This window comes from Erinaceus europaeus, chromosome X (assembly GCF_950295315.1).
Source record: "Erinaceus europaeus chromosome X, mEriEur2.1, whole genome shotgun sequence".
Classification (NCBI taxonomy): domain Eukaryota; kingdom Metazoa; phylum Chordata; class Mammalia; order Eulipotyphla; family Erinaceidae; genus Erinaceus; species Erinaceus europaeus.
The window spans coordinates 54,498,088-54,517,042 of record NC_080185.1 but is presented as its reverse complement, the minus strand read 5'-3'; the positions used below and the strand labels follow the sequence as shown (position 1 = coordinate 54,517,042).

General features: G+C 36.1%; 1 protein-coding gene across 6 annotated transcripts in view; it reads left to right on the top strand.

Moving 5' to 3' along the window:
* Positions 1 to 18,955, top strand: part of COL4A5 (collagen type IV alpha 5 chain) — a 271,709-nt gene that overhangs the window by 216,083 nt on the left and 36,671 nt on the right. For 5 of the 6 annotated variants that reach the window (XM_060183117.1, XM_060183115.1, XM_060183116.1 and 2 more), the window contains 4 exons: positions 436 to 516; positions 2,930 to 3,028; positions 7,235 to 7,285; positions 8,439 to 8,624. In XM_060183117.1, coding sequence (XP_060039100.1) covers positions 436 to 516; positions 2,930 to 3,028; positions 7,235 to 7,285; positions 8,439 to 8,624 — 417 coding nt within the window. Of the gene's footprint in view, positions 1 to 435; positions 517 to 2,929; positions 3,029 to 7,234; positions 7,286 to 8,438; positions 8,625 to 10,488; positions 11,548 to 18,955 lie in introns of those variants that run through there. The other variant, XM_016191471.2, reaches the window with a different exon arrangement.

Here is an 18,955-nt window from a genome sequence, read left to right as displayed (position 1 = left end):
AGAGGCAATTGCAGGGACCAGACCTTCCACCCTCTGCACCTCATGAGGAATTTTGGTCCATACTCCCATAGGGATAAGGAATGGGGAGGCTTCCAATAAAGAGGATGGGATACAGAGCTCTAGTGGTGGAAATTGTACCCTTTTATCCTATAATATTGTTAATCATCATTAAATCATTGAAAAATTGGGGTATATCCACATAATGAAACCCTACCAATTCTAACAGTGCAGTATGGTAGTGATTTTTTTATTATGAATATATAATGATGCCCATCTCTTGTTAAATAAATTTAAAACCTAAAAGTATTTGTAATCTTACCTAAATATCAGCATCTTTTGAGGTTTTCTTTCTCTATGTTGACATGATAAATTAAAAATGTATAAAGCAGTATATTTATTCTTTTGTTATTAAATTGAAATTTTTTTTTACTCTAGGAACCCCAGGCCCCCCTGGACCGAAAGGTATAAGTGGTCCTCCTGGGAATCCTGGCCTTCCAGGAGAGCCTGGTCCTGTAGGTAAGCATACAACAGGAGTATTTTCTGCTTTGAAATGCTCGGGTCGTTTTTGGGAACTATGAACATTTTCAAGACACTGAAACATGATGATCATTCATTTACTACTGCATGTTAAATACAAAGTAGATAACTCTTTTTTAATTTCTATTTTATTGGATAGCACAGAGAGAGAAACTGCGAGGGGAAGGGAGATACAGGGGGATAGAGAAATGCACCTGCAGATCTGTTTCACTGCTTGTGAAGCATCATTCCTCTAGATAAAGAGCAGGGGCTTGGACCTGAGTCCTTGCATGGGTCCTTCTTCATAGCATTATGTGTGCTTAACTGGGAGCTCCACTGCCAAACCCCCAAAGTAGATAACTAAATATGTTATTTAAATTATCATTATGGGATCTGTTTGAAAGGAGGCTTCATTTTTTCCAAGGAAAATTATTCCAAGTAATCTATGATAGCAGATAACTTTTTTCTTTCTTTTCTTTCTCTCTCACTTTGTGGAAAAAAAATATAACACTTTTGCTTGTTCACTGAATTCTAAAGTAAATGAGTTGTTCCCGTATAAGACCTGTTATGCACTTATACAGCCCAAAACTTTATTTTCTTGGATATTCTAAAACCATTAAAATGAGAGCCATGTAGCTTTGGTCCATTGCAGTAGAGCCAAGGAACCTAAATGAGCTAGGGGGAGTGACACTTGAGAGGACACAGGAGACCTAATGCTCAATGGTGGAAGAAAGCTTCAGCTGGTGGTGGCTGTGGTAAAGAGACATCTAACACAGGGAGATAGGATACTGTACACATGAGAAAGCAGCCGTCTTGTAAATCATTACTTCCTGGATAAAACAATTTGAGAAAAAATGTACGTAAATAAATTCAAGCTGTGTCCTTTAATTTTCGCTTATTCTGTCTTGAGACTTTGTGTTGTCATGTGTAGTTTAGACACTTATGAGCACTGTATCCTATTAAGTAAACATTTGTTTTAAAAAATCTAGTACTAAACCAAAGCAGAGCATGTTTTCCTTGTCTCTCTTTTGTGTTATTTCTATTGAGGGGGATTAATGGTGTACTCCTTGTCTCTCTTTTAAAGAAATAATAAATCTTTAAAAAAATGAGAAACTGGGGGTCAGGTGGTGGTGCACCTGGTTAAGCTTACATAGTACTATGTGAAAGTACCCAGGTTCAAACCCCCATTCCCCACCTGCTGCAGGAACACTTCATGAGCAGTAAAACAGGTCTTCAGGTGTCTGTCTTTCTCCTTCTCTGTCTTCCCCTCTCCTCTCAATTTCTCTCTGTCCTATCAAATAAAATGGAAAGAAAAAAGGGGTAGGCCTTCAGGAGAGTAGATTCATAGTACCAGCAACTAAAGGCAAAAGAATAAGAAGAAGGAGAATGAGAAGGAGGAGGAAGAAGAGGAGGAGAAGAAGAATTTTATGCTTTTTATTTTTTAATTAGGGGATTGACAATTTACAGTCAACAGTAAATATAGTCCACTGTTTTTACTGTAATCACATGCCTAAAATACAGTTGGTACATGTGTAAGATTTCTGTTTTCTGAAAAAACACTCTAAGCCCCCACCTAGATCCTCTTTTACCATGGTGCACCAGGACCTGAACTCATACCTCCCAACCCAGATTCTTTTACTTTGGTACCATACAGCAAAGCCAGTACAAACTCTACTTTGGGTTCCCCCTTCTGTCCTACTTTTTTAACTTCTGTCCATGAATAAGATCATCCCATATTCATCCTATTACTGACTTATCTCACTTAACATGGTTTCTTCAAGCTCCGTCCAAGATGAGGTGAAGACGGTGAATTCATTTTTCATAGCTGAGTAGTATCCTATTGTATATATATACCACAACTTTTTTAGCCACTCATCTGTTGTTAGACACCTGGGTACCTTCCAGGTTTGGGCTGTTACAAATTGTGCTTTTATGAACATAGGTATGCGCAGATCTTTTTGGATGGGTGTGTTTGGTTTCTTAGGATACATTTCCAGGAGAAGAATTCCTGGGTCATATTGTAGGTACATTTCTGACCTTGTAAGAGCTCCTAAATGCTCTCCACAGGGGTTGGACCAACAGCAGTGTAGAAGGGTTCCTTTGCCTCAACAACCTCTCCAGCATTTGTTGTCATTATCCTTTCTCATGCACGACATTCTCATAGAGGTGAAATGGTATCTCATTGTTGTCTTTATTTTGATATCTCTTGAAGATGAATCATTTGGAGTTTTTTTATGTATGTCTATTAGCCTTCCATGTTTCTTTTTCATAAGACATGACTTAAAGTAGTATCTCAGAGACTCTTCACATCTTTTAGATGAAACTGTTGAGAGCTAGTATAGAAAGAAATGATGCTATGAAAGGAAATAGGGATTGGTAATATGGATGTAACCTGCTATCTTCTTTTTTTTAGGTAGTGGAGGTCATCCAGGGCTACTGGGACCCCCTGGTGAAAAAGGCAAACCAGGGCAAGATGGTATTCCAGGACCAGCTGGACAGAAGGGTGAACCAGGTAAGTTTTCATTGTTTCTGATTTCTTCCCTAATTTTACTTTTCCCTGGTTTTGTCCTCAACAAAGATACATGTATTTTCTTATTCTCTAGACTACCCCACCCATTTCCCTTCCTAATTACCTTCTTCCATAGTATTTTAGGAATATTGAATTCAAATTTTTTCCTTAATTCCTCCTTCTTTTCAAAAATTAATTTGTTTTAAGGTATGTTTGGTTTACAAGACTGTAAATGGCTTAGAAGTATAGTATACTATCTCTTAAAAGTATGCTACTGCAGTGTACTTAGCACCAAAGTACCAAAATCTCTCTACAAAAGCTCACTGGACTTCTTCCACACTTTCAACCCATGCACTGACTTACTTTTTATACCCTGAGCCTAAAGGGTTGTTTCATTGGAATTTGCTTCTCCCCTTTCTTTGTTTCTTTGTATAAGTCATATGAATGAGATAATTCTCTCTTTTCATTTTATTTAAGTCCGTTTGCCACTTGTGGCATGGCTTATTTAATGTTAGTGAACTTCTTTAATGTTTATCTTTAAACCCCTTTGGCACTCCTCAAATATGAGTTATAATCTAATTTGGTAATTACTGACATGAAGTCCTCTCTGTTGAAATCTTTTAAATATGTCAATCCTTTCTGACTTTTAGAGTTTCTGTTGAGAAATCAGTTGATAATCTTCCCTGTTCTCTTGTGACACTTTTCTATTGTGGCGTTTTAAGTTTCTCTCTTTATTTTTTATTGTATCAAGTTTAATTACAACATACCGTAGTATGTTTTGGTTTGGGTTTATTTTGTATGGAACTCTTTCAAATTCTTGGTTGTGAGTTTCTGGCTCCTTTATCAGTTTGGGGAAAATTCTCAGCTCTTACTTCTTCAAATAAGAATTCTATCCCAAACAGCCAAGCAGTGGCACACCTGGTAGAGTGCACATGATAAAATGTGCAATGATCCAGGTTCAAGCAACTAGTACATGGGAACACTTCACAAGTAGTGATGCAGGTTTCTCTCTCTGTCTCTCTCTCTCACTCTCTCTCTCTCATAATCTATCTCCTCCTCAATTTCCCTCTGTCTCTATCCAAAATAAATAAATATTAAAAAATTATTTCTATCCTTTTCTCTTTTCTCTTTTTGGTATCCTATCACATGAATAATCTTCTTCAACTGTTCTTATGTTATCTACATTTATATGTCTTAGTAATTAAATCCTTTATATACACATATAAAACATATGAATGTATATATAAATAATATGAAAAATTTAAACAAAAGTCTGTCTTTCTCCCTGTCTTCCCCTCCTCTTTCTATTTCTCTGTCCTGTCCAAACAACGACATCAATAACAACAATAATAATAACAACCACAACAATGATTAAAAAAAAAGGACAACAAAAAAAAGAGAAAAAATAGCCTCCAGGAGCAGTGTATTTGGGGTGCAAGCACTGAGCCCCAGAAATAACCCTGGAGGCAGAAAAAATTATATATAATGACTTTTTTCATACTTTCCCTCAATTTGTTGAAGTTTTTTTATTATTTATTTATAAAAATGAAATACTGACAAAACCATAGGATAAGAGGAGTACAACTCCACACAGTTCCCACCACCAGAACTCTGTATCCCACCCCCTCCTTTGATAGCTTTCCTATTCTTTAACCCTCTGGAAGTATGGACCCAAGGTCATTGTGGGGTACAAAAGGTGGAAGGTCCAGCTTCTGTAATTGCTTCCCTGATGAACATGGGTGTTGACAGGTTGATCAATACTCCCAGCCTGCCTCTCTCTTTCCCTAATGAGGCAGGGTTCTGGGGAATCGGAGCTCCAGAACATGCTGGTGGGGTTGTCTGTCCAGGGAAGTCTGGTTGGCATCATGTTAGCATCTGGAACCTGGTGGCTGAAAAGAGAGTTAACATATAAAACCAAAACAAGTTGTTGACTAATCATCAACCTAAAGGCTGGAATAGTGCAGATGAAGAGTTGGGGAGGGGTCTCCGTTCTGTAGATAGCTAGTAGGCATATTTTAGTTATATTCCAAAGGGCCTGTGGCTATACCAGTTTTTTTTTTTCCCTGAGCCTGAAATCTGATATGCAGGTGGATCCTTGTTACTGTCTGAGGAGATGATGTCATGGCTGGAAAAAGGACCAGAAAGCTGGATTTGTTGAAGTTTTATTCCAGAGACATTTCATTGAGCATCCTTGAGTCTATTGCTTTGCAATCTCCTTTAGAACGTTTGCAGAGGAGCAGTCGGGCTGTAGCACAGCAGGTTAAACGCATGTGGTGCAAAGAGCAAGGACCGGCATAAGGATCCCACCCAGTTCAAGCCCCAGGCTCCCCACCTGCAGGGGAGTAGCTTCACAAGTGATGAAGCAGGTCTTCAGGTGTCTATTTTTCTCTCCTCCTCTCTGTCTTCCCCTCCTCTCTCCATTTCTCTCTGTCCTATCCAACAACAACATCTATAACAACAATAATAGCTACAACAATAAAACAAAGGGAAATAAAAGGGAATAAATAAATATAAAAATAAACAAAGAAAGTTTGCATGGCTCTCTGGAGCTCACAGTTTTCTTCTCATTGTCTTCCTCCATCAGTACGGGTGATTTCTTCTGTCTTCTCATTATGTTTGATGCTCCATAAGGACCTGGGTTGAGGTGGATTTGTGCTTGAATGGTCCTTGGTAATGGGTACATAGTCACAGTGCCTGGCAGAGATTATAACAAGATCAAGCCAACCTGAATAGTGTCCAGGAGTTCAAGGTTACAAGTGCTCAGTAGTCATGGGGGTGCTTTAAGTGGGAATTCAGATGTGAAAGGAGACTGGTGTCTCAATACAGATAGTAACTGTGTAATTCTGTTGGCTAGTGTGATACAGAATCTAGTAGACTTTGGTCTTACAAAAGCAGGAAGCAGAACCCCACACTGGCTGATGATTCTTTGGGAGATCCACAGGACATTTGTAAGGGTGTAGTTTGTTTGCTGACCGTCAATGATCTAAGAACCACTCAGGATCTGCTTTTCTGTTAGAAATTATGACATTATCACTCTCAGTAAACATCTGTTAGTCCTCAATACATTTGCTGTCTAGGGATGGTGGGGACTGTCCTTCAAGAATCCACCCCAGCATCTGTTACTATAGTGACTCTGCCAACCCACTGTCTGCATGGTTTCAGAGGATGTAGGATGACTGCTACCATAATACCTACCCAGTTTGTGACTTTTAATTTCTTGTCTCCTAGTGTGATGTGGTCATTATAAAGTTTCTGTAAAGTTTCATTATAAAGTCTGCACTTAACCAGGTATACCTCCACCTGGCTAAAGTTTCTGTAATAGTGTTGAAGTGCCTGTACTTTTGTTCAGCATGGCTGTCTGCTTTCTAGATTAAGGTTCCATTCCTGAGACATCTCTTTCCAGTTATAGCTTGCTATTTCACAGGATGATTCCTTTCTTGAGATAGGGTAACCTCAGCCAACCTTTTGTCCTTTGCTTTAGAAGCTTGTTTTGGTTTCAAGCCTGTTTCTATATAGTTTTTTTTTTTGCATGTATTACTGTACCTTTTCCATAACTGCAGAAATAAAACTCAGGTCCTCATTAGTCACCCAAGTGTCTCCCTCTTATGAAAAACATATCCTTTCTTGTCATATTTTCATATTAAGAACTTATGAACTTACGCATTTTTTTAGTTTCTCTGAATGACCTCCATTCATTATACTCTTTATATTACATTTTTATGTGTATATATAAGAATGGGTTAGCTTGGTTTCTTTGTGTTTATTTGTTTATTCCCTTTTGTTGCCCTTTTTGTCTTATTGTTGTAGCTGTTGTTGTTGTTGCTGTCATTGTTGTTGGATAGGACAGAGAAAAATGGAGAGAGGAGGGGGAGACAGAGAGGGGAGAGAAAGATAGACACCTGCAAACAAAACCTGCTTCACCACTTGTGGTACAACTCCCCTGCAGGAGGGGAGCCAGGGGCTCGAACTGGGATCCTTATGATGGTCCTTGTGCTTTGTGCCACATGTGCTTAACCTGCTGTGCTACCACCCTACTCTCAAGAATGGTTTAGTTTGTAAACTAGAGCAAAACTCATCAGAAATAGAATATATGCTCATATAGTTTTCTCACTTTATTTTTAGTTCCATGTTGAAAATACTTTGTATAACATGCATTAAAACATCTAAAAACCTTAATGAATTAAAAGTTTTTGGTTTATGTCTTGACAGGTCAACCAGGCTTTGGATTCCCAGGACCCCCTGGACTCCCAGGACTCTCTGGTAAACTAATAACTTACTAAATGATTCCATAAAAAGAATATTCTCCAGTATATTTACTTTATGTTTCCATCATTTACCGTTATAATATGCAGACAAAATCCCTATCAGCTCAAAATTAGAGTTACATTTTGTATCATTATTTATCAATTTAGCAAACGGAGTTGTAATATATCAAGTATGGGCTCCAGGAAATTTACATATAGATGCCTCTTTATTAACTTCACAAATGGTAATAAAATAATAGAAAGCAAAAATGGTAAGACATTGATATCATAAAAATCATTAACCTCTTTTAGCCATAGGAAAAAGTGTTTTCTCTTGATAAAACAGTATCAAGGCAATATAAAATCTATAGAACTATACATCAGTTATACAAATGTTTCTTGAAACTCAAATCTTAATGTGTATCTCACATTGAGCCAATACTTATACACTTTCATCTGCCTTTCCTTACTTGTCCTTACTTTCTTTGTTAGTAGTCATAACTAATTTAATGATTGAATTTATGTATGCACATGCATATTTGGGTTCTGAAATGACCATTGGCTATTTTATAGACTTCTTTTCAAACAACATACATCTCTCCTAGAAAATCCAATATCTTCCCCATTATCCCAACACAAATATTATTAATTTAATGTGCCACTGTAATATTATTGTTTTGTATAGTATTGCTTCTGCATAAATAGAAGTCTTTAGGATAGTTTATGTAGCCTGTGATTCTAAATGTCGGATAAGTTAGTCTTTGGAGGGCCATAGTAACCAGTAAAGATCCATATCTTTCATTAGTCTCAAAATACTTGTTTTATAAATTTTCTCCAGCCATCATGAACTTACTTTTATAAATACTTCATATTTGCTACTTTTTCTCACTACTTCTTATCCTTCAATCTTTGCTCTATATCTTAACACAAAAACAGTATGCAAACTATTATTATTTCTACATTTATAAAAAATACTCTAATTAACACTTCTAATAACATAAATATATTTAATAGGTAGAATTGGTTTTTGGAGTGGGTTGAGAATTTGGTGGTAGAAATGATTCTTGTAGATACATAATTTGTTCCAATAAGTGTAAATAGTTTTAGCCCAATAATTAAGATCAATAGGATCACTTTGTATGTTTTCTAATGTTACTTTATTTGCATAGGTCAAAAGGGTGATGGAGGATTACCTGGCATACCAGGAAACCCAGGCCTTCCAGGTCCAAAGGGTGAACCGGGTTTTCAAGGATTTCCTGGGGTACAGGGACCCCCAGGCCCTCCTGGTTCTCCAGGTCCAGCTCTAGAAGGTCCTAAAGGGAAACCAGGACCCCAAGGTCCTCCAGGGAGACCAGGTATGTACAGAAACAGTAGGGGGGTGCTATATTTTATTTGTTAATTTTATTTTGCTGGCAGGTTATTCACTAATTAGAATTTTCAAAACCGTAATCTAAGATTAGCCATGAATAGCTTGGTTAGTACCTAACTCCATCCATTTCCATAATTTCTAATAATTCTTTTAGTGATATTTTCATCATTTACTCAAGGTTGAAGGAAAAAAACCAATTTTGGAGAAAAAGAGGAAGTATTTGGTTTGTTTATTTTTATTAAAGATAAAGGTATACTGATAACCTGGCAGCAAGATGTCATTGTATTTTTAAGTGTGAAGTTCTCAGCATGTCATCACAGAAACCATTTTAGTGATCACCTAATAGATGCTTGTGGTTCATATCAAAAGTGTTGCTGTGGTTCTCTCGTATGATCAGCAAATGTCACCGAGCACAATTTTTTTTCTTTAGGAACTAGACAATCAAATTTATCCATCACAGCATGATTAAATTGAATAATGATCTCTCCATACCGTCTTCATGTTTGTATTTCATCTATGTTCTGTTAACTTCTCTAGAAGTCTCAATTTTGCATCACATTCACTTTTCATTTTGTGTCTTCTGTCATTTCATTCTACTAAATTTGAAAATGCTCATTTACATCCTGGATTAATGTTGCTGAGTCCAATCACTGGTAATAAAGTATTCACAGATTTTTGAGACTTAAAATTCAGTTTTTATATTTCTGGTAGTTGAGAACTTTGCCTTTATTGATTTTTTAAATGATATTTATAATTAAAGAACAAAGCAATTGTCTCTATCTTTTGAAAGTCTAGCTTATTTTTAGATACATTAAAAATGAAAGTTTCTGGAGGCCGAGTGGTAGCGCAGAGGGATAAGCGCACATGGTTCGAAGCACAAAGACTGGTATAAGGATCCTGGTTTGAGCCCCCGGCTCCCCAACTGCAGGGGGGTCACTCCACTGGCAGTGAAGCAGGTCTGCTGGTGTCTGTCTTTCTCTCCCCCTCTGTCCTCCCCTCTTCTCTCAATTTCTCTCTGTTTAAGATTTTATTTATTTATTGATGAGAAAGATAGGAGGAGAGAGAGAAAGAACCACACATCACTCTGGTACATGTGGTGCCTAGGCTTGAACTTAGGACCTCACTCTTGAGAGTCCAGCACTTTATCTACTGTGTCACTTCCCAGACCACAGAAATTATTAAATTTTTATTTCATTTGCTGTTGAAGTAAACCAGTGAGTATCTCCTCAGCTATATTAACTCCGTTGCATGTATTATAAAGAACTGACAAAAATTATTGCTTGGTTAGGCATGCCATAATTGAAATAAACCAAATTATTATCTTTTCTATGTGTCAGTTAACACTGTGGTTAATCATTCACACTAGTAATAGAGCTGACTTTTGAATAGTACTTTCATATATAACTATGAAATTAGTCACAAATGTGTTTCTGAAAATTCATCTTTCTAAAGAAATAATAAAAAGTAGTTAAAAGCACACAAATGATGAATATTTGTGACCAGAATTAATTCAACTACAAATTAAGATGGAGTTTTAAACCTATTTGCTCTTAGAATGAATTCCTCTCCTAATTTCACAGTAATAATTACTAAGAAATAAAATAACTTTGACCTTTCAAATTTATGTCACTTATGCTGTTTTTATCTTAGTATTGATGAAAAGTGTTGATAATTTGGTTTATACACAGATGCATGATTTTGAACTTGAGTATTATTTTATTGAACTAAAGTTTAACTTGAATTTAGTGCAGTGCTTTTAGTTTCTCGTTATTTCTAACAATTTCAATTATTCCCCCCTTTTTTTTGTTAATGATGACATTGGGCCTTGGTGAACTTTGATCCATGTCCAGGTCCTCCAGGTTAGCTCCTTAACTCCAAACTAGTAACTGCATGAAGTTTGAAATGTTTCTTATATGTGTATATTTATTCATTTATTTGCATTATATGCATTATGTATATATTTGTGTATACATGGACCTAATGTTTCTAAGTATTTAAATAAATATATTTTAAGAACATATATGCCAACTCAGTTCTAACATATTGATCTATTTTTGAAAGTTTTCAGAAACTTGCAGAGTTAAGTCTATTGAAATAAAACAAAATACATAACTAGAAATCAGTGTTTAAAAAATGTTATTATTTTAGTTGAAAATGGATAGTACACATAGTTTATTGTACAGTATTTTGCTTTATATGCAGTAGATTCTTTTATTTTTGCTTTATATCGGTCAGTGTAAATGAAATGATACTATAAATTTTAAAAAAGTGTAATTTTATAACAGTAATCTGTATTATGGTATCCTAAAGGTATGCAATTATTGGCTTATCATATCTCTAATAGTTTTCCAAACCATGCCATCTTCACAGTTTTTTATTATCATAATTTTTTTTCTTTTTTGATTTTCTGATAGAGTTAGGGAGGGAAATTGGCAGGCAGAGAGAGATTACAACACAAAACTTTCTTCAAAGCTGTGGGACCAAGGTTAGAACCTGGGTCATACATGTCACAAAGTTTTAAAAACCAGATGGGGGAGACAGGATAATGAATGTAAAATGCTTCCATACCTGAGGCTCCAAGGTCCCAGGTTCAGTTCTCTGAATTATCATAATCCAAAAATGACCAGTGCTCTGGTAAAGGACATTTTTAATTAATTAATTAATTAATTAATTAATTAAAGTGTATGTTTAGTGGGTTTAGTGGGTTGGGCAAAGACATACCTCACAGAGCAAGCATACTACAATCCACAAAGACCCAAAGACCCCCCCCCAGCCCGTACTTGCAAAAAGGGAAGAAGCTTCATGGGCAGTGAAGCAATGTTGTAGGTAATCTGTCTTTATCTACATCTTCCCCTCCCCTTTTGATTTCTATCTCTATCCAATAAATAAATAGATAAATGAAACATATTTATTTATTTATTTATTTTCCTTTTTGTTGCCCTTGTTGTTTAACATTGTTGTGGTTATTAATGTCATTGTTGTTGGATAGGACAGAGAGAAATGGAGAGAGGAGGGGAAGACAGAGAGGAGGAGAGAAAGACAGACACCTGCAGACCTGCTTCACCGCTTGTGAAGCGACTCCCCTGCAGGTGGGGAGACGGGGGCTCGAACTGGGATCCTTACGCAGGTCCTGGCGATTTGCACCACGTGCGCTTAACCCGCTGTGCCACCGCCCAACTCCCAAATGAAACATTTTTAAAAACTTACTATGGTGAAAATGTACTAATAGGTACAGAAAGAATAAGCTCAATACTACCTGTTCAGATTAGAAACCTTTTAATCATTTTAATTAATTAATTAACTTTTTATTTTATAAAATTACATGTCAGCAGGGGTTTAAATCCACACCATTCCCACCACCAGAATTCTGAATCATCAGTCTCTGCACTATAGTTCACCATAGGTTCCCTAAGGTTGTGGACATGGAGCAACCATCGTCTCTACAACTATCTGTCCAACTTTATACATAATTTTCCCCTTTTTACTCCTGATTCAGTCCTCTCTTACCCTCCAAGCCACTCATGACATCATAGCTACCTCCATGTGTCCCTCTCTTTTTCCTTCTCTCTCTCTGGGTGCTGATGGAGCTGGAGTTTAGAGTCCTCTTATCTTCATCCTATCACTTCTCCCCTGCTGGGAGTATGGATCAGGTTGTTTTGGTGGTGCAGAAGGTAGAAGTGGGAGGATGGATACCCTCTGCAGGTGGAGATCAGGTGCTTTAACCTGGGTCCTTGCACATGGTAACATATGCTCTCTACCAAGTACCTCACTGCCCAGTCCCTAAATTTTATTTCTTCTTTTTTTTTGAAATTAAAATTCATGATTTTTCCAAATTTCTTTATAGTAATCCTTCTATCTCTATCTAGATCCCCCAATTACTTTCTCCTTAAATCCATTGTTTCCTAGAACCAAAAAATGTCAGATCTAGAAGGTGTTGTGTTTATATTTGTCAGTGAGATATCATTCACTAGATACTTCTTAATGATGGCAGCACAGATCTTATTCAAGACTGTTGCAGCTGAGGTAAGAGTATTAAAATAGGGAAGAAAGGGGGCCAGACAGTTGCACAGTGGGTTAAGTGCACATGATACAAAGCGCAAGGACTGGTGTAAGGATCCTGGTTTGAGCCCCTGGCTCCCCACCTTCTGGGGGGTTACTTCACAAGTGGTGAAGCTGGTCTGCAGGTATCTGTCTTTCTCTCCCCCTCTCTGTCCTCCCCTCCTCTCTCAATTTCTCTCTGTCCTGTCCAACAATAGCAACAACAGCAACAACAAGGGCAATAGCAAGGGCAACAAAATGGGAAAAATGGCCTCCAGAATCAGTGGATTCATAGTACAGTCACCAAGCCCCAGAGATTAAAAAAAAAAAAAAAAGATAGCATACCAAGATGCATTCATTGCCTTTTTTATTAAAAAAATGATTTGTTAAAAAATATAAATAAATAAAATAGGGAAGAAAAACAGTTCAGATTTTAATACAAAGACAAGTGGGGTTTCATAATGAAGTAGTAAAGTGAGTCTGTAAGTGAAACATTACCAAGTGGAGACAGATGCTGAACTGGCATACTAGCATTCTTGTTAAAGTCAGACCAAAGACTTAAGGTTCATAAATATGAAGAGTGAATGAATTCTCCCTAAAATGGCTTAGAATGATTCTTGCTAAATCTAAATTTAGTAGAACAGTGACAGAGCTCAAAGGCAAGTGCTAGTTCAGAAAAAGGTTCAGAGCAACCTATCCAAAGTTAAGTGGGGAGCTTTTGTGACATATGAAAAAGCCAAAGCTCCAAAATGTTAAGAAGCTTGCTGAAATCATACTGTTAGTTATTTGCATAGCTGGTAATCCAACTTAGGGCTCTCTGACACTTAGTTATGTGTTTGTTGTACTGCCAGCATGCATCACTCTTTCACAAAAGCAGTTATGTGGATTGATAGTTATGATCTGACCTCTTGTTACAGTTATAAATATGATAAGTGATGCAGCAAAACTGTTTCTATCATTTTGTAAGACTCAACCATAGTAAACGGGGTCCTATCTCTGTTTTTGTTTTCTGTTACCTCCAAAGTTCCATCAGTCTCTACTGTTTTTCCTAAATGAGAATCATTAAAAAAAATTAAGACAAGTGCTTGCTACCCAGCTATCAAAAAGACAAAAGAAACTAAGATATAATTTTTAAATGTATCCATTAATTTATTTAGTGAGAAGAGAGAGAGACAGAGAGAATGACCAGAGCACCCCCTTCATCATATGTAATGCTAAAAGCTGAAGATGAGGCTCCAAGCCTTCATGCTGTACATTGAACTCACTGAGCCACCTCCCCTGGCCACATACTTTGAACTACTTTGGGGTCATCCCCTTTCTAACTTACATAGAAATCTGCTGTCTTCATCACTTCCAAACATTACTGTCAGCTAGATTACTTCCTTCTGAGGTACTAAAAAATAGGTTCAGTGAAGTAAAGAAAACTGGCTTCATTACTTTAAAATTGATTTAAGAAATTCCTGCTTGCCAGAAGTCCTCAAAATTAGTGTTCCTTTCTAAGATGTTCTCTTCTTTGCAACATTTGAAGATTGAAACCTTAAATGGAAGCTAGGTTTAATATACATAAATTCATAAGCTTGTATTTAGTTATTACTAGTTTTGTAGGAAACTTTGCATTTATTTTGGTTTTCAGTTTAAGAGTCGTTGGTCACTCAAGAAACAATGCATTGAAGATCTTATGTAGAAAACTGACTTGGCATATAACTCATTAAAATGTTATCTTATAAAATGAAAGTCTTACAAGTTTTGCTATGATATGATCTTAAGTTCTCCCTGATACTTAGAGTGAAGTATCATGTATTTCAGTTATAAAATGTTCTAGGAACCATTATTGTTGGTTTTTCTATTTTGAGCACATATAAATTATGAATTATTTTAGGTAGGAATCATAGCAATATGATTAGCACCTATGTAATATGATATCCACCATTTACATAATACCACATACTTTTATTGGAAGGCCTTTAAAAGCAGAGCTTAAGTCTAGCTAACCTTTGTATCCTTGTACATGGTAGAGATTAGGTTGTTATGCTAAAAATTGAATTTGAGGGGCTGGGTAGTAGCACACCTGGTTGAGCACACACATTACAGTGAAAAAGAACCCAGGTTCAAGTCCCAGTCTCCCATGCAGGGGGAAAGCTTCACAAGTGGTGAGGCTGGGCTGCAGGTGTTTCTGTCTCTTTCCCTATCTATCTCCTCCACCACTCTCAATTTCTCTCTGTTTCTATCCAGTAATAAATAAATATAAAAACATTGATGTCTTTAAAAATTGAATTTGATCTTAAAAACAAGCTAGGGTTAGCATAGTTGTTATGGAAAAGACTTTCATGCATGTGGCCCTGAGGTTCTACGTGTAATTCCCGGCACCACCATAAACCAGAAGTGAGCAGTGCTCTGACATATATTTTCTGTTGCAAGGAAGGTTAGGGAGGACAGTGCTAAGCCAGGTGGTGGTACACCTGGTTGAGCACACACACTGCAGTGTGCAAAAGACTCATGTTTAAGCCTCTGGTCCCCACCTGCAGGAGGAAAACTTCACAAGTGGTGAAGCAAGGCTGCAGTAGTCTTTCTGTCTTTCTTCTTCTATATCTTCCTGCTCCCCTCTCAATTTCTCTGTCTCTGTCCAATAATAAAATAATTTTAAATTTTTTTTAAAAATAGAAGACAATGCTGGGGACCAGGAGGTTGAGCATACATGTTGCAAAGCACAAGGACCCAGGTTCAGACCCCTGGTCCTCACCTGCAAAGGGAAAGCTTTGCGAGTGGTAAAGCAGTGTTGCAGGTGCCTTTTTTGTCTCTATCCCTCTATCATCCCCTTCCCTGTCAATTTCTGGCTGTCACTATCCAATAAATAAATAAATAAAGATGATTTAAAGAAGAGAGAAGACAATGCTATAAGAAAAACAGATACTAAATTGCTCGGAATTCAAATATGAGTAATATAGCTGAGAAAAGGTCAGAGATCTTTTAACTTTCTATCCTCAAACTTCCTAGGATTCAGTGCCCTAGCACAATTTCATTTCCTCTGCCAACCACACTATAAATAATCCTATGAGCCGGGAAGATAGCATAGTGGTGATGCAAAACACATTCATACCCAAGGTCCTAAGGTCCCAGGTTCATACCTTGGCACCACTAAAAGCAAGAGCTTATCAGTGCCCTGGTTAAGAAAATAAATAAAGCTCATAGCAAGACTTGTAAGAAAAGTAATATGTATGTGCTTATAGCCAATTAGTATTAGTGAATAGGTATCCTATTTACAGGCTCCTTATCTTTTTAATTAGCCTGATTTAATATATGTGTTGATAATAAAGTAAATATATTTTTGCAGACTGGATTGGGATATTGCATGGGGAAATATTTTTAAACACCTCTTCACCGAAAGTCTTCATATCTTCTAAAAATTCAACTCTTCATTTTCAAGTTCATTGGTGAACAAGTATATATTTTCTTTTTTCTTTTGAATAACTTATTGGAATTTATAAAGGTACAGAAGCAGCCTCTTGGTGCATTATATTTTTTTTAATGCAGAAGATGACTTCATGAAATGGTTTTCAAGGAAGACAAATGGCAATTGCAAAAATGCATTTTAATTTCTGCACTCAACTGACATTGGTGTTTTTTGAGAAGTTAACTGTACCTCCTTGAGATAGTCTAATATTTGTACCTCAAGTTTTTACTCAATGATGTCAGAGGTCAGAATAAACAAAACATCATCTGTAAGTATTCTTTTGTGAATGGAGTGGAAGACTGTCAGTGAAATGGTGCTGTCTTATCAACTTTAATGTTTTAAAATGCTAACTTTTGGAAAGCCACAGTAGAAGTGTTAACATGATATCTTCCATAGAATACTATGTGTTTTTTTTAATGAATGACTAATTAGTATTTAGTAACCAGTAACTTATTTTCTAGAATAAACTCTTGATTTCAAAAGGTTTGGTTGTCCATATCCCTGTTTATTTCTGTTTGTATACTGATTCTGCATTAGTAATAATAAATCTTATAAGGAGGATTATTGTTTAACTTTTGCTATAATGTGAATCACTTCTAATTCATAATCTTATTTTGTACTGTGTGATGTCTGATTCTGCTAACATCGATCTTTGGGCTTTGGTGAACTCTGATCTTCCCAGGTTTTCAAGGTTAGACTCTTCACTGGTCAGTTCTTTTTTGTTTTTGTTTTTTTTAATGCTTTGCACATATAATAAGATAAATGCACCTTTTTTATTTTGCTGTAATTTAGAAGTCATTGAAGAGTACTATTTTCTTCAAATACTCCTGTTTTAGTAACTAACATTATGGTAAAGGTAATGTTAATTATTAATAATTTTGAAATGACAGGTTTGTGGTTTCAATTACTAATAATGGGTGGTTTATATAAAATACTAAAATTTCAAAATAAATGTACTAACATTAAGATTTTGTTAAGACATATAAATAAGCAAGCATAGGACCCATTTTTTAACTGTGGCATATTGATTTTTTATTATTGTTGTTTGAGATCTGTATTCTCATAGCTATTTTCTGCAAAGGAAGGAAAATTACTTACTGAGTACTGTTAAAATGTGTGTACATTTCATATATTATTACTAAAGCATTAACCTCAACATAAGGAACTCTAGAGCTAGAGGTCTGAATTAATAAAATGCAGATTTTTCAGTTTCTCCATTTAACTATTGAAAGAACAATGTCCCAACAACACGCCCAGTTTGATTTTCAACGATTACAGTATTCTGATTACTTTTCAGATTGGGGAAGAGGGTCATAACAATTTCCCTTTATTCTATTTTAATTCTACCTTGTCATTGTTCAGCTGATTTATAAGTAGTTTCTTTTTCTCTTAATGTGTTGATTCCTACCTGCTTTCTAATTCAAGTGATATCTCATATATGAAACTACAATTCTACTTAGAAAAATGCTATCTTTTTAAGCATTTTTAAATCGTCTTATTGGAGTTTTAATAGCTTCCAGTTGTTTACACGTGGGTAACATTTCTCATATCCAGAGATAGGTGTCTGCTAAACACTCTTATCCCCAACTTAGGACCGTTTCCATCATCATGCAATAGAACCCTACTTACCTCTTTATCCCTCCCTACCCCTTTCTCCATACTCCTTTTTTTGTGTGTAAAACACCCCAAACCAGTTCAAGTTCCCCTTTGTGTTTTCCATTTCTGTCCTTGATTCTTTATTTTTTAAGTTTTTATTTATAAAATGCAAACACTGACAAGACCATAGAATAAGAGGGGTACAATTCCACACAGTTCTCGCTGCCACCAGAACTCCATATCCCATTCCCTCCCCTCATAGCTTTCCTATTCTTTAACCTTCTGGGAGCATGGACCCAGAAAACTGTCCCTCTTTCTTAAGTTCTACCTGTAAATGAGATCATTAGGTATTCATCCCTCTCTTTTTGGTTTATCTCACTTAACATGATTCCTTTGAGTAGGGAGTTTAAACTCAACAGGTATATTTTGTTTGTTTACTTGTATTCCAAATCTTTCATTTTCATTGTGAAGAGACTTTCTGAGTCTGTCTTTCTGGCTGCAGAGCTAATATGACTATATGATATAAAATGTTTAAAGATAGAATGATTGTTTTACTGTTGTTGGCTTGTTTTCTCTGTTTCAAATGACAGAGTAATACTGTAGTATAAAACCAAATAGAAATTGTTGAAAGATTAAAAATAAGCTCATCTCGGTCAGATTCTGCTTTGAGTTTCCTGTTCTGTTCTTCTGTTTCAACTTCTGTTTATGAGTGGGATCATCCCATACTCCTCTTTGTCTTTCTGACTTATATCACTTAACATGATTCCTTCTAGCTCCATCCAAGATGCGTCAGCAAAGCTAGGGGGAATTGTACCCCCTTATCCTATAGTCTTGCCAATATTTCCATTTTATAAATAAAAAGAATTTTAAAATAGTAAAAAATAAAATATAAAAGTAAGCTCATAAGGACCAAGTAGTAGTACACCTAATTAAGTGCACATATTACATTGGATGCAGATTCAAGCCCCTGGTCCCCACCGGCAGGGGGAAAGTGTTGAATCAGGTGTCCCTCTGTCTCTTTCCCTCTCTACCTCCTTCTCCCCTCTCATTTTTCAGCCTTTATCTAGAAATAAATAAATAACATAACATAATTTAAAAATAAGCTCATATCTTAAAGCTGTGTTCTTTAGTTTCGTTAATACTGAAGATAATAATACAATTTTAAAATTATCTTACATATTTCTTATCATACAATAGACAAGAAATTTATACATATTGTGTTAATTTGCCTT